General features: G+C 42.5%; 1 protein-coding gene across 5 annotated transcripts in view; it reads left to right on the top strand.

Moving 5' to 3' along the window:
- The window catches only part of nav1b (neuron navigator 1b), a 147,658-nt gene that overhangs the window by 49,727 nt on the left and 82,204 nt on the right, over positions 1–15,727 (top strand). For all 5 annotated transcript variants that reach the window (XM_072684831.1, XM_072684829.1, XM_072684830.1 and 2 more), the window contains one exon: positions 10,522–10,624. In XM_072684831.1, the coding sequence (XP_072540932.1) occupies positions 10,522–10,624 (103 nt within the window). The remainder of the gene's footprint in view (positions 1–10,521; positions 10,625–15,727) is intronic.

Below are 15,727 nucleotides of genomic sequence, written 5' to 3'. Positions count from 1 at the left end.
TGGCTGCTATCGGAGAGCGGCTGCAGAGAAGGGAGTAAAATAAACCGGGCCATATTGAATTCATTTTCAGCTCACACCGGTGCTCACACTTAGCCTCCTCTTAGCCCTGTTTATCCACGGCCATCGACAGATGGTGCATCCCGGTCTGTGGTATCGAGCATGGGCGAGAAAGATCACCATCAAGACCTGTTTGTTTGGATTCAGGAGCCATCCAGGTTTTCTGTGCAGTGGATAATTGCAGTAAACCTCATTGCATTGTAGAGGAGCACCTCTAGTCCTTTTGTTTTACATTACCAATTTGATACTGACCAGATTCTGATGCTGGGTTTTGTTTAGGAATATTGCATTATATCCTGCCTGGAATGCTATTATTTTATACGGATGCTGCTGTTGAAGGGGGCTGGCATTCGTCAGGGGGATACTCCTGCATACTGCTACGGCTACCTGAGACAAATATTCCATCTTGGTTTTAAGAAAGCATCATTCCTTCTACCTGTGCGTTGGGTTTTGGACAGTTCATGGCTATTTTCAGTTCAGTTCTGCTATTTAAACTGACAGTTCCCCATCTTGGATCCTTGCAGCTGTTTACAGGGATGCTTATTTTCCCAATCAAAAGGCCCAATGAAAATCAGGCCCAATAACTGGATCCAGGGAGCACTTTTGAGATGTATTAGAGCAGTTTATCCAGCTTCAACTCAATGGGTTGACCAGCTAAGGTCAGTAAACTCTGGCCTAGATCCAACACATCAATTAAAACCAGAAAAGTCCCTCCAACATTCTGCATCTGGGGCCATTACCATCTATTTTGAGTTCTAATAACTTAGCATAAGTCAGGAAGAAGCTGTACAATTAGGCTAATACAGTTTTATACAGTACAGTACATGAATAATTGAGCAGTCCTCTCTATCCGCTATTCCCTAAATATAGAGTCTGCACAATATGCCAAAGACATCATTTGCAATTCAGGAAATAATTTTAATCTCTGGACCCGAGAAAGGAGTCCATTGATGTTAGACATTGAAAGCATCTGTCTTCCCTCTTTCTAATATATGGGCGTCTTCCCAGCTTATATGCATTTCATGGTTCCATTCCCCGCACCGAGGTATAATAGACTTACTTATGGACGTCTGCAGCTGACCCTGTGTGATGTTGCCCCAGTGTGCCAGCAGAAACAGCGTACTTCCTCCTTGGGACAGAGAATGAAACATTGGTTTTCTCTGTGAATACAGCTGCTATTTGACGGCATAATGCAGCTGGGCTGGGATCGTGGCCTATGGGGAAATCCTGACTGAAATATCTGCAGAAGGACAATGGGCTGAATTGAGCAGGAGCCATGAGGGACAGAAACTTAATAAGAGCCTGTGGCTACATTTGGCTCCTTATGCTTGAATGTGACCCTGACTAATTTGGAGTGCAGTGCTTTACACACTCCAGACGTGGTTTACTTTTTGCGCTGACTAGAGGTAGTGGTAGTGTAAAGACCGGGTGCTTAAACTCCAGTAACAAGAAAGGGTTAAAGACCATCTTATGGGTTTTATTGTTTAGCACAGGGCCCGTGTTATTTTACAGTTTTTAGTCAATGATTGTTTTTAGTAATGTCTAATATTTAAGTTTGAATATTTAAGACCATACAGTGTTTGTTTAACAGATCATTTACATTTATTGCATTTAAAAGAAGCTCTTCTCCAGAGCGACTTACAAAAGAGCTTCACTGTTTTACTCAGAAAATACTCTTAGCTAGTTTATAAAGAATTGGATCCTTAAGCTTAGATGCTACAAAAAGTAGTGTGGTCAATATGGAGACCACAATACTCTACACTACACTTCACCCAAGTGCAAAAACACCCAAGGTGGGTCTTCAGTCTGGGTTTGAAGACAGTGAGTGACTCTGCCGTGTGTTCCACCACTTCGGTGCCCTTTCTGATACCAAACAAAAATGATGTTGCAAAATTGCATCTAATTTATTTAATACTTTTGCACCACACTAGTCAAAAGTCTAGTCTAAAGGAGGCCTGATTTGCAGACGTTTCATGCTAGCTGGCTAATGCAGAAGGAGGCCTGCTTTGCAGTTGATTTTGAGGCCAGGCTATTTTAATGCTAGCTGGCTAATGCAGAAGGAGGCCTGCTTTGCAGTTGATTTTGAGGCCAGGCTATTTTAATGCTAGCTGGCTAATGCAGAAGGAGGCCTGCTTTGCAGTTGATTTTGAGGCCAGGCTATTTTAATGCTAGCTGGCTAATGTACACATGCACATACTCCTCCAGTGCTATAGAAGGCATAGGTAGCGTATGCTGTGGCATCTCTTCCAAAAGACTAAATGAACATAGAGACGAACACAAAGAAGCCTTCAGATCTTCTTGAATGCGACCCTTAGCTTGAGAGGAGTTAAAAGGGAGCACGGACACACAGTAGAGGCTGAGCTATGAATGGGCTAAAAGGGAAGCCTATTCAGGCTAAACCTTTGTGATGGAGTGACCTAGTGAAGAGCTGCAATAGGGCTACTGTAGTAGACCAGAGATGTGTTTTACTTGAGCCTGTCACTGCCTATGTGAGTGACCTACTTCACCACCAAGGAAGTAAATGTGTCACTGTGGACTGTGTGACCTTGCTGATGAAAAGGAAGACTTGGGGCGAGGCGGTTCATAGATTAAAATTTAATATCTGAATTATGTAGTTCCCATAAATCTTCAGCACCTTACTGGGCAAGAAAGGCCTGGTACAGAGCTTGGCTCTATTTACTCCTAGGACGTATGAAGAGTATCACAGTTATACTGAAGTAACAGTTTACTCCGATGTGGGTATTTTAATGATATACATTATTTATAAATCATATTTTGGCAAGACGACAGAATGCCAGTAGTGGTGGTTTTAATGCTGCATTACATTTCCACCTTCGGATGTCGGAGCTGGGAATGATGGCACACCCTAGTTGGCCGCATTTCTGTTGATCATCCCAATAATTGTACACTACTTAAACACATTTCCCAAAAACAGTTTGCTAAAGACTTCAGAGTCTTTAGTCTTTACCATTGGTTTGACAATCGTATCTGGCAAATCTAACCAAAATAATAAGCCCCATTATTATGTCTCAGGTTAGCATTGTTGGTGATGCCAGTTGATAACAATGCATTATACAGATAGAAGTTGGGCAGTACTCTGTTTATGACTGATTCAGTGAGACACAAATGGACAGAAGTGCCAATAATCTGTCTAATACTACTGCTTTTACTACTGTTGATGTGCAGAGCAGCCATCTTGGATTTTAAACTTGGGGTTGGTGAAGCTCTCCTGACTTTCAGAGCAGGAAATCCGACTTGTAGGGGCAATCCAGCTGACATTTCCTACTTGAAACTCGGAAATTACGACATCCCAGTTCAAAGGAAATGCAGCATAAACACTGCCATCCAAACACTGTCTTATACTTTTCGTATAAATGCCATTCCACCTAAATTTGGATGTCGGATTCCAGAGAGCCAAATGGCAAATTTCAACTGGAACGCCTCGCCACTAACTTGGATTTCAGAAAGTCAGGAGAGCCCCTTATTTAACCCCTTATCTAAAAAATCCAATATGGCTGCACTGCATTATCAAGCAGTAGTATTCTACAGTTTATCAGCACTTCTATCTATTTGTGTCTCATTATATTAATCATGGACACAGTCCTGTCTGTGGACATGTTTCCATGATGTTCGGTTGCTCAATATACCGTATAATGCATTGCTATGAACTGATATCGCTAACAATACTATCCGTAGACAATGCGACAACCTGAGACATAAAAAGTGGGACATATTTTGGTTGTATTTGCCAAGAATACAGGTGAAGTATTGCTAGACTAATTGTGGTGAACTCAAACTTTGGAAATGGAAAGTTTTTGGAAATGTTTTGAAATGTTCATTTCCAGTTCCGACATCAGAATTTAGAGGAAAATGGAGCGCAGCATTAGCAGTCTGTTTTTTGTCTAAAGCTTAACCGTAAAAGCTAGCTAGCTACCTTGTCATCTACATACATCTACATTTACCTCAGTTTGACTCAGGTTGACTCTTAAAAACGTTCTCTGGCATCTATTTTGTGGTAAATTAGGGCAGAAGTCTTAAATGTTTTGCTTTGATAAAGACAATTGAGATGAGATGTCCCATTTGTTAGCCTTGTTAGCTCTGTGGCTAGCAGCTAGGATTGGCTGAGCACCAAAGAGAAGTCGTTGGATTGTATTTAAAGACCAGTCATGAACAAAAACATAAAAACAATGTAAAATGAATCATTTACAATGTCAATTATTTAGCCCATAAGGCTAAGAAATTCGATGCCATGCTATAATACTGCAATACTTCATACCATTGACTGATGCCCTCAACAGCTCAGCGTAATTTAATGGCTAAGATGTAAATAAGGCCATTCAGAGAGGTCTGATGTTCAATGCACCGTTCTAGAGCAACTTGGAGTTAGTTGTAGCGATAGGAACCACACGTCTGAAGAACCTAGTTCCCGTAAAAGCTTCCTTGCCTGATGCCGGAGGTATTAGTTTTTAGGTAAAGCTTTGTCTTGTAGTGTCGGCATGGAAGAGGAAACAGGAAACACCTTGCATGAACAAACAAGAAGCTCTTTTTCAAAGCAGAGAGGCTTAACTCAGTCGAGTCAATGCATGAATCATTTAGGGACTGATTCACTGAACAGTGACTCACTGAGACACAGAACTACACTCTTTATAATGAAGCGTGCAGTTGTCAATGTTCTTTAAGCACTGGTGATATCCACATTATCCTCAGAAAACATATACTGTGTATTACAAAGGGATAAAATACTGTAATTTTGCTGGTGGGATAATAAAAACAAACATAGTCCATTACTAGAGAAGAACAATTCAGGTCCAGAAAGTAAAAATCCACCCCAGGACTGTGGTCCAACTGCCTGGGCAGCTCAGCTACAGCTTAGCGTAGTATATATGCTATTTAACATATGTGGGTTTTAGATTAGAGAGTAACAAAGTAATGAGATTACTACCAGAATGTAATTAGTAAAGTAATCTCATTACAGTTTGAGTAAAATACTGTAATTAGTCATGGTGGAAAACTCAGGTCCACAAAGTAAAAATCCACCTCAGGATTTTGGTCCAATTGCCGTGGCAGTTCTGATGACATACGTGTTATGAACATGTAGCTGTATATTTTCACATGAAAATTGTATTATTACTGTAAGTGGGTTATCAGATTGGTGGACTGACGGCAGGGCATTAATCGAGTAGCCACTTCCAACTCAGTCATTTACGCAGAGATTTCTCATCCTGGGTGACCTGGTCATAGATTTGATAGGTGTCCCATAGAAAACGGTAAAATTACATTACTCCACGTCCCCATATAATCCCAACTAATCCCATACAAATATGCGAAACACGCCTACTTGCATCATCCTACAGATGTTCCTGTTTAAGGACAAGTTAAAACGCTCCTAAACGCTAGCTACTTTCATATCTGGATATTTTACCAACAAATACAAGACAAGACAGGAAGGAATTTGGCCTCTGCCTTTAAACCATCCATGCAGTGATCACACACACACATACATACACACTGGCAATCAAACACACACAGTGACAGTGAGCACACGTGCCCTGAGCAATTGGCAGCCATCGCTGCGGCACCTGGTGAGCAGAGAAGGTGAAGGGCCTTGTGCTTAAGGGCCCAACAGTGACCTCTTGCTGAGCCCAGGTATCGAACCCACAACCCTGGAGAGTCATCGATTGTCCGGTGCTCTAACTGCTGAGCCACCACTGCCCAAACACACGCCATATGACAAACAGGTTTCTCATTGCACTCTTGTCCGTCTCCTCTCTTGCGTTTGCACAGATGTAGAAAAACGAGCGGTCAGATTAATGGTAGACATGCCGAATAACCCGATTATTGGGCTAAACTCTAGGTTTGCTTTAATCTGCTAACAGCTTTAATCAGATGTAAGATAGCGGATTATCAGCGGGCATGTAAACAGACTCAAACGTTGCATATGAAATTCATGCCCATCATTTTCCCACTGATTGCTGTTTAATTGATAAACCCGAGTCGTCTTGTACATAATTTACTATTTATACCACAGTGGTCCCTCGAGTGGACGTCGCTAATTAGGACGCATGTTAATTCCTCTGCTTCCATGGGAATGGATTTTGATAGACATGGGATATCCGCTCTGGCCATAACCTTAGCCTGTATCTCTCTCTTCCTCTTTCTCTCTCTCTCGCTCGCTCTCCTCTCACTGGCTCAGTCCAGTCGTTAATAATATCCGAGCAGGCAACGTGCCTAACTGCACCATGGGATTGATTGGCCATGCTGATGACATGCTGACCGTCCGTGTGAACCACTCTATCCCTCTCGAAGCCAGTAGACAGAGCAGCAGCTTCCAAGCTGGGGGCAGCGAGTGTTGCCGCTCTTGTCGGAGGTGCACGTCTGCTTTATCGCTTCTTCTGTTCGCTTCCTAAATGGAGGTGATGGAGTGATTTAGACCTGTCTGGCTGTGCTAATTTTACTGCGCTTCAGGGCCCTCACCCTCTTACTGGGAAGCACGCTGAAGAGGCTGTTAGCTCAGAGAGAGAGGCTGGGTGATTGACGGACGTACATTTGAATATAGTTGCTTTTTTGTACCCATTTGTATGGATGGTTCACCGCATATCAGAGGCATGATTCTGGGAGGGAGAAGGCCTAATTAGGTGGCCCTTCCAGCCCATTACATGTGAATGCTCCACCAGCCAGCCAGACATTTAGCCAGCCAGCCAGCCAGCCAGCCATCAGAACACACCATCAGCCACGGTGCTCTGACTTTCAGCTTTGTAGTCAGGCAGGATACAAAGCATGACATTTAGAAAATGCCTTGATAGCATTTGAGCCGTGGTGTTGGTGGTGGTCGAATAGTGCTGTAGGGGGATTACTGTAGTCAGATGAACTTCATATAAGAGAAAAATCTGATTAGGTTCAATGTGATCATCACAGGCATCACACAGTTAGCTCAAACTGTGCCAAGGTGTTGGAAAGCACATAAGCAATGCTAAGGATAATTATTTTTTAAACATAATTTAATAATTAATAGGGAAACAAAGCCATTGTAAGTGGTTTGCTGCGAAATGCACCATTCTGGAGCAACACACAGTTACAGAGTTAGTGGTAGTGATAAGAACCTGACGTCTGAAGTGTCTAATTCCTATAAAGGTTCCCTCACAGAACAGTCACTGATGCCTGAGGTACTGGTTGAGCTGTGGTAGAAAATCTACTGTAGCATTGGCGCAGAATAAGAAGAAGGAACCTCTCCATCTTGCTTGGAAGAACAAGATGAGAGTCTTTGCTCATTTGAGTCAGTACATGAATCAGACTGGGATTCTGATTCACTGAACAGAGGTTGACTCAACACATACACAAGCATAGCCAAGCCACCGACCACAATCGGCCTCCCATTGACTGTAAGTAATGGTAAATGTACAAAATATGTGCTTAACGTGGCAAAATGGCACCAAAAGAACAATAAACATGTAACACAGAACAAATTTGCTGACAAATTCATGAACCAGCACCTGTTGGTCGTTCTGCAGAGTTCCCCACTGCTTCAATATACATGTCCCTGGACCCTTAGAGTGCGCTCACTTTGCATAGCGGTGGACACCCCAGTATTTTTTAAAGCACATTCATGGTAAGGAGGTACATGCAGGACATTGTGAGGCATATAGTCCATATAAAAAAAAATTTCCACTCAAAAGACATGCAGATTCACTAGTCATTTTGGACAGTAAATAATATACTGTTATATTTATGTATAGTTATGTTATATATATATATATATATATGTATATATATATATATATATATATATATATATATATATATATATATATATATATATATATATATATAGACTATATGTCCAAATGCTGACACAGATGTGCAAGTGCGTACCTCTTTTGCCAATAGAATAGGACTCTCTGGAGCAGATAAACATGAACCTATTTGCACCATGCTGCCTAATGCCAGGTGTAGGCTAGAGGGGTATAAAGCCTCGAGTAGTGAGCTGTGGAGCTGTGGAGCAGTGGAAGAACTGTGTTCTCTGGAATGATGGATGGTGAAGCTCCATTCAGTCCTTTTGGGACGAGTTCGGGAGTTGAGGATGAGGTGGGGTGGTGGTGATCCAACCTTCGTTGAGTTGAATAGCCCTCTTGTTGCGATGTTCCACCAAAATCTGAACAGAGAATAAACAGAATAAACTCTTTTTAATAGCCTGATTTTAGAAGAAACAGTGAACCAGCAGGTGTCTCAATATTTTTGTCTATATGGAGTAATTGTGGGAGTCAATGTTGCAGCTCTTGTTTTGAATGTACAGGATTACAGGCGAAATTATACATTTCACGTAAAAAAAACACTTCACTTCAGAAGCACAGAATGAGTGTCTAAAAGTAGGCGATCATATTCCGGCTACTCAAACACTCCACGACCCCACAGGAAGTACGAGCTAACAACAGCAAATCATACAACGATTAATACACATTTAGGAGCACAGGATCAAAATTCTTTTTCTAGTCTCTCGAATATCCGATCTAGCATATTCTGCTGGCCTGATTCCAAAATCATAAAGCTGGTATACAATCTACTGTAACATTGGTGTAGAATAAGAAGCTCTCAAAACTCTCAAAATGAACAAAATTAGAGTCTTGGCTCATTTGAGTCAATACATGAATCAGACTGGGGACTGATCCGCTGAACAGCGACTCACTGAGCTTGACTCAACACATACACAAGCATAACCAAGTCACTGACCACATCCGGCCTCCCATTGACTCCCAAGTGACTGTAAATGTACAAAATATGCACTGTTTGCAGATCAATTCATCCAAAATCCATATACACCAATATCTGAATAAAACATGAAACTCTATTAACAACTAAACATGGTTGTATCACATTAGGTTAGCTACATTAGCTTCTGAGCTCCATTCCCAAACTAAAGGCCCAATTTGCGCACCTCGAAACACACAAAAGGCATGCACTAAGTCTCTTAATTAATCATGGGTGTGTTTTGGGCGTAACGTGCAATAAACCAATCAGCATTTCACTCGCCGTTCCCTTTAAGAGCCAGGTGGGGTCTGACTTTGGCGAATTGCTATTTCAATGGCACAAAGCCAGATAGCAGTGAATGTCTGACTGTTGACGTCTGTCTAGGTTATTTTCGATCAGTGGAGCACCTGTGTTTTCCATCGCCAAGATATCAATACGCCAGAGAACACACCTAGAGAACACACCTCATTTCGAGACCACCATGCCCATCAGCGTAGATATATTCGCAAGCACCGCTGTTATTTAAATGACGCAGGCGGAAGGTGGGAAAATAGACTGTTGACGGGGTGTAAGTTAGCAATGAGCATCGCAACACGCCTTGCACAGGGTGTACAATAGGACCCTAAGACTTTGAACACCAAACGCCTTGTCTTCATTCATCAGTATTTGGTCAACAAGGGAGAAAGTATTGGGACACTTTTTAGTTTAATTCAGGTGTATAGTTCAGTCCGATGTATAAAATCAAGCCCTTGCCATGCAGTCTGCCTTTCTACACAGTTGTGAAAGAATGGGTGGCACAGTGCATACAGAACACAAGTGCAACACAATACAAGTGCAGACAGAGAATACAACACAGTACAGACAGAGAATAATACATAATTAGGGGTAGTGTGCAAAATTATGCAGTGTGTAATAAATATTGAGTCTAGTGAGGTAGTAAAGTTATTTGCAAAAACACTTCCCATATTGTCTGGAGTAAATGGTTGGAGAGAGAGAGAGAGAGAGAGAGAGTGTGTGTGTTTGTGCATGGAACAGAAAAAAACATCAGTTCAGTCTCTGGAGTTGTGAAGTCTGATGGCTTGCGGGAAGAAGCTATTGCAGAGTCTGTTTGTGTTGGACCGGATGCTGCGGTACCTTCTTCCTGATGGCAGAAGGAAGAACAGTCTGTGTGAAGGGTGGGTGGAGTCATCCACAATGCTGGTTGCTTTGCGGATGCAGAGCAACTCCGGCAGAATCTGTAGGTGTAATGTGTAGGCGTCCCAATACTTGTGTCCATACAGTGTATGTAGAAGTGTGTGTTTATCATGCAGCTCAGTCCACTGATGATTCTGTACCATAAAGGTGAAGCAAGAAAGTACTTTGCGGTTGCTGTTGACCTGCCCTTTACCTGCAGTAGAGATGTGTAGTGATTGAGTGTGAGGAACCCGCTAAAGGCCTGAAGAACCTTCTCTTGAGGAAAAGGCTCTTCACATTCACACATCTCCACTACAAACAGGTTCTTTATGTTTAAGAGTGTGAATAGCTTTATGGACTGACGTATTTAATACAGGTGTTTTATTTCCATAGGTAACTCCAGAAACAGGAGTAAAACATAATAAAGAGCAGCTTCTGGAAGACCAGATGTGTTTCCATGTGACCTGAATGCTCATCAACTGTGAGCTGCGTACTATGTACTGCGGTGCAAGTGAGAGTGTCTTACTAAAATCTTGGTCTCGTTGGCAGATCGCGAGTCTCAGAGGAAGCGAACTGTCCAGAACGTTCTGGATCTCCGGCAGAACCTGGAGGACACCATGTCTAGTCTGCGTGGGACACAGCTCAGTCATGGGTGAGGCATAAACACACACACACACATGCTTACATCTGCACTAGCATGCTTGAGGTCAGTCGTTTATATGGCAACTGATTCATTCTAAACGCGCCATAAATCTGCAGACAGAGCTGTTTGGAAACCTTCTCGCACATTTACCGTCTATAATGCACGTGCAAAACCAAAGTACACACACACACACACACACACACACATTTAGACACACATACACAAACAAGCTGCGTTAGAACCCAATTCCCCCGCCTTGTCTTTTGGGAAAGTTGCCACTTCAGCTGTCCAAACACCTGGCTTCGATTCTTCCCAAACACACAAACGCTTCATTTATGTTGTGCAGCATTCGGCTTCAATATATGTCAAGCTCCCACACTGAACACACACATGTTGGCGCTGTCGACCCTGGCTTTATCCACCCAGTATGAGACGTCTCGTCATATGGATATGGATGTTGTTTTTGGGCTAAATCTGGTTGGCTGGTTATGGACATATTTAGCCCAAACAGAGACGTTGATGATTGGGCTGTGTTTAGACCCTCTGATTTGGTAAAAAGTTTGCCCAAAGTGAGCGTCTTTTTCGGTTCACTTATAGCCCTGAAATAGCTGAAATTTACATTTAAGGCATCTAGCAGAGGCTCTTATCCAGAGCGACTTACAAAAGTGCTTTGCTATTTACCCAAGAAAAACCTCAGCTAGTTTGAATAGGCTGAAATTCAAAGACCCCTCTAAGTTTAGACACTACTAGACACAAGTCAATAGGGTGACCACTCTGCTATTCGCCCAAGTTCTCTCGGAAGAGGAGGGTCTTCAGTCTGGGTTTGAAGACAGTGAGCGTTGGACTCTGCCGTTCGGACACCCAGGGGAAGCTCGTTCCACCACTTCGGTGCAGGACAGAAAAAAGCATGGACGCTTGTCTTCCGTGGATTTTGAGGGATGGCGGGTCGAGCTGAGCCGTACTTGAAGCTCGAAGGGCTCTTGGTGCAGATCGGCTTTTGACCATTGCCATCAAGTACGGAGGGGCTGGTCCGTTCTTGGCTTTGTAGACCACAGTCAGGGTTTTGAATCTGATGCTGGCAGCAGCTACAGGAAGCCAGTGAAGAGAACGCAGCAGTGGAGTGACATGGCTGAACCTAGGAACGAATAGCTTTGAGGGACAATGTCTCGTACAAACCCAGAATAGTTCTTTTGAACATAATCGTTCAGAAACTTCATATATTGGAAAATCTTGGAAAAGAAAGGCTTTTGGATGCCGTGAAGGCCCGAGGCCCAATGCAGCACATTTAATGTAGAGGGACGTCTTTATCTAGATGTCTTTTCAACAGCTTTTTACCTTTCACTTTTTAACCAAATAGCAAACATTAAGACATCATGCAAAGTTGTCTTTTCAACGTCTTTTTAGCAAGTTTTTGCTGGGTGAGTACTGTTTGATATGTCTAACAGTCGTTTTTCACAATGTGTCCAAATTTTATGATAAATTTTGCCATCAGCAACCGGAGTCAGAGAGAGCACAATTGACCAGTTGTGCTCTCTCTGACTCTGGTTGCTGATGGCAAAATTTATCATGAAATTTGGACACATTGTGAAAAATTCATAGCACTTCCTCCCCCTATCACTCCTAGCATGGGGTAAAATAAGTTAAAATTATAATAACTGATAATTAAGAATAGATAAAGCAATAGAAATGCTCCAAAATGACTTTTTGAAATGAAAACTTTTTGACTGACTTCTTAAAACAGCATTTTTGATCGAATCACCTTTGAATTTCACTTGTCCTCATAAAAAGCCAGGTGTAAACTCCCCTCATGATGCACTGTGATCAGATTTTGACTGTAAACGGAATGAGTTTTCTGTGATCTGATTTCATCAGGGAGACAGAAATACGTTTGTTAAAAACATGTTCATACAAGTAATAATTACAGTGGATCTTGGCCTCTCTCTCCTTCTCTTTCTCTCTCTCTCTCTCTCTTAATTTAGCGCTAGATGAAAGCAGTATTAGAGTTTGTTCCTTTCCAGTTTAATTAGTGCATCGCATTTTCTGATGGAGCCGTTATGGGAATGTGAGAACCATCTATTTTCCCACTGTGTTGTAGAACCCCCACTGTTCCTCTAAACTAAACTTAAACTAAATTGTACAATCTCCCGGGGCAGGATAGTTTTAATGAGAGACCGCTGTTCACAGGAAGTGATATGAAAATGAGGTACATTGGTGGGCTTTTTACATGAGAAAGTAAAATCGGATCTCGCCTGGTCACGCTGGAGACGCATTTGAATGACGAGTGTAAACAGAATCCAGTCAGATTCTGTAGAAGTAGATCCAAATACAAAACACATGTTAATGCCAGGTGTTAACAGGCCCATAGTGTCTTTTCCAGAGTTGTCTGAGAACAACAGATATGCCTCGGGAGACAAGATGGAGGCTGTTGAAACACTATATAGTAAGCATTAGAGAGTGAGAGAGCGAGGGAGAGAGACAGAGAGAGAGAGACTGATCAGAATTCAGGTTTCAGATCTTTGCTATACAGGGATAGCCCTCTGCATCTTACTTGTCTCCCAGAGCTGTGCCGGACGTGCTTAGCCTAGCAATATCTCCGTCCGCAGCATTTTGATCTCTTCAGCAGATTCCCTGGTGTTGGTCCTCAGAGAAAGCTCAATGCTTCTGTGGCCTGTAGCTCATGTTCTTCCTCCTTCCTGATAGTCAGCTGTAACATCTGCGTAGATGTGCAGTTACCCACTAAATCCTCCTCCTGTTGTCTAAAAATGATGGTTTGGTCACCAATCAAATTTACAGTTTCCCCTCTTAGCCCAAAAATAGCCAAGGCATGTTCTGTGTACAATAGTGCTCCTTCAGTTTTGTTCTGGAGCTATGAGGCCAGTGCCACAGTGGGTAGTCAGGAGAAATCCTGGGGGACCAGTAACGTGTTTTACTGGACTGTTACTATGGGGTAAGATTGTATTTAGGAAAGTGCATTGTTGTGGCCGGCCCCCTCCATGTCTCAAACCCATATAAACAACAAGAACACAGCACACTGACTCAACTGTAGCAACCATGATTTGTTGTGAGTTAGGGGGATAAACACAGCTTCAAACACACATCTTTAAGCCCCGCCTTCTCCCCCGCAATGCAACCATTGGTAAAATCGCTATCCCAGAAAGAGGGTAAACACTAAGGTAAAATACACAAATCAGTCATAGAACCAAGTGGATCAAATAGTCTGAAAGAATAGAACAGTTCTATCTGATCAATAATCAAAGAAGTTGTAACACACACACAGCTTACACACAGTCTAGTCCCTGTAGAGAAGTATTGTCAATAGAATAGGACTCTCTGGAGCAGATAAACATGAACCTATTGGCACCATGCTGCCTAATGCCAGGTGTGGACTAGAAGGGTATGAAGAGCTGTGGAGCAGTGGAAGAACTGTGCTCTCTGGAATGATGAAGGATGGTGCTCCATCCAATACTTTTGGGATAAGTTGGGGATGAGGTTGAGCAGTGATCATCCATCCATCCAGTGATCATCCACCCACCGAAAAGCAGGATCAACCCTTTTTAATTGCCTTGATTTCAGAAGAAGCAACAAATGAGCAGATGTCCAAATACTTTTGTCCATATATTGCAGCTGCATTTAAAGGTATTTAACTCCTTCCCACCCTTACACACATTGCCATGGTTCTACAACAGAGGTATACTTAAAGCCACCCTGCCCCAACATCCTAATCACAGTGCACGCCCGTGACTCCACAATACGGTCATTTAAGCTAGTGATTTGTTCATTTTTGGGAATAGAAGTAATCGGTTTGCCACTGTCAGGTCTGAAACTGAAAAGTTTACAGTTATGTGCTTGAGTGGACAAAGATATAGCAAACCTAAAACAGTAGTAGCCACTATTTTGACACTAAGACACAAATTTTGACAAGACAAGACAACCGTATTCCTATTCATAGTGTTGGACACAGACGGAATTTGGCCTCCGCCTTTAACCCATGCGTGCAGTGAATACACACAGATACACACTAGTGAGGAAACACACACAGTGGACAGTGAGCACATGTACCCGGAAAGGTGGGCAGCCATTGCTGCGGCGCCCTGGGAGAAGAGAGGGTGAAGGGCCTTGCTCAAGGGCCCAACAATGGCCGCTTGTCGAGCCCGTCACCGCGCTGTGTTTAGTGTTTAGCATTGAGTGGCTACTGACTGTGTCTGAGCACTGCTCATCATCCCGATTACTGCATTACATTAAACCCAGAACCGGACCCCAAAAAGCCAAAGTAGGTAAAGTGGTTCAACATTTAGTCCAAGAAGGGAGCAAGGACACTATAACATCAATAACCAGTTATTGATCACATAGAAAATAACCTATAATAGTTCCAACAAGAATCTCACACAGGCCAAAACAGTCATTACCACTACACACAGCTTACAACACTAATAATACTGGCCGTAAATAATCGGTTTAGTCGATCCCACACGTTTTTGTTATAAGTCAATCCATTGAGCAACTCATGCCACATGATGAAACTACAGCCATGCACAAACCCAGCAAGCAGTCCAATCACAGAACATAGAGTGTTCAGAATCAGAACTCACTATTGACTGACCCACACAATGGCTTAAATGATCAGCTGTTTCATACAATGCCCATCATCAAATTCTCAAACCCTTCACCAGCCAACCTTAAACCAAACATGGGCAGAGTAACTCAGTTAGCCAAGCAGTTTGAATTGGACTCCAGACCCCAGAAATGAACTCATATAAGATCTGTCTGATCTTTGCTGACGCCCCAAAGAACTTGTAATGATGCATTTAGGAAAGTTCCAGTGTTTTGCCCTGTTCCTTCGTTAGCCTGTTAGACTGTGAACTTGTAGCCTGTTCACACAAGGCATGTATAAATTGGCAACAGTCTAGCGCCCCTAGTGGTCTGACTTGATAGAGCAATTACCTTCTCAGCTCTATGCACACACTTGCACAAAACATTTAAGGTATATATATATATATATATTTTAAAAAATCAAGACATTATAAATACATTAAAATCATTAAGAAAACAGCCAATCAGGGACCCTCAAGAACTCAAATGTTCTAATGATGAACACAGTGATGGAGAACCACC

The sequence above is a fragment of the Salminus brasiliensis genome, chromosome 7 (assembly GCF_030463535.1).
Source record: "Salminus brasiliensis chromosome 7, fSalBra1.hap2, whole genome shotgun sequence".
Taxonomy (NCBI): domain Eukaryota; kingdom Metazoa; phylum Chordata; class Actinopteri; order Characiformes; family Bryconidae; genus Salminus; species Salminus brasiliensis.
This window is presented reverse-complemented; position numbering and strand designations above follow the sequence as displayed.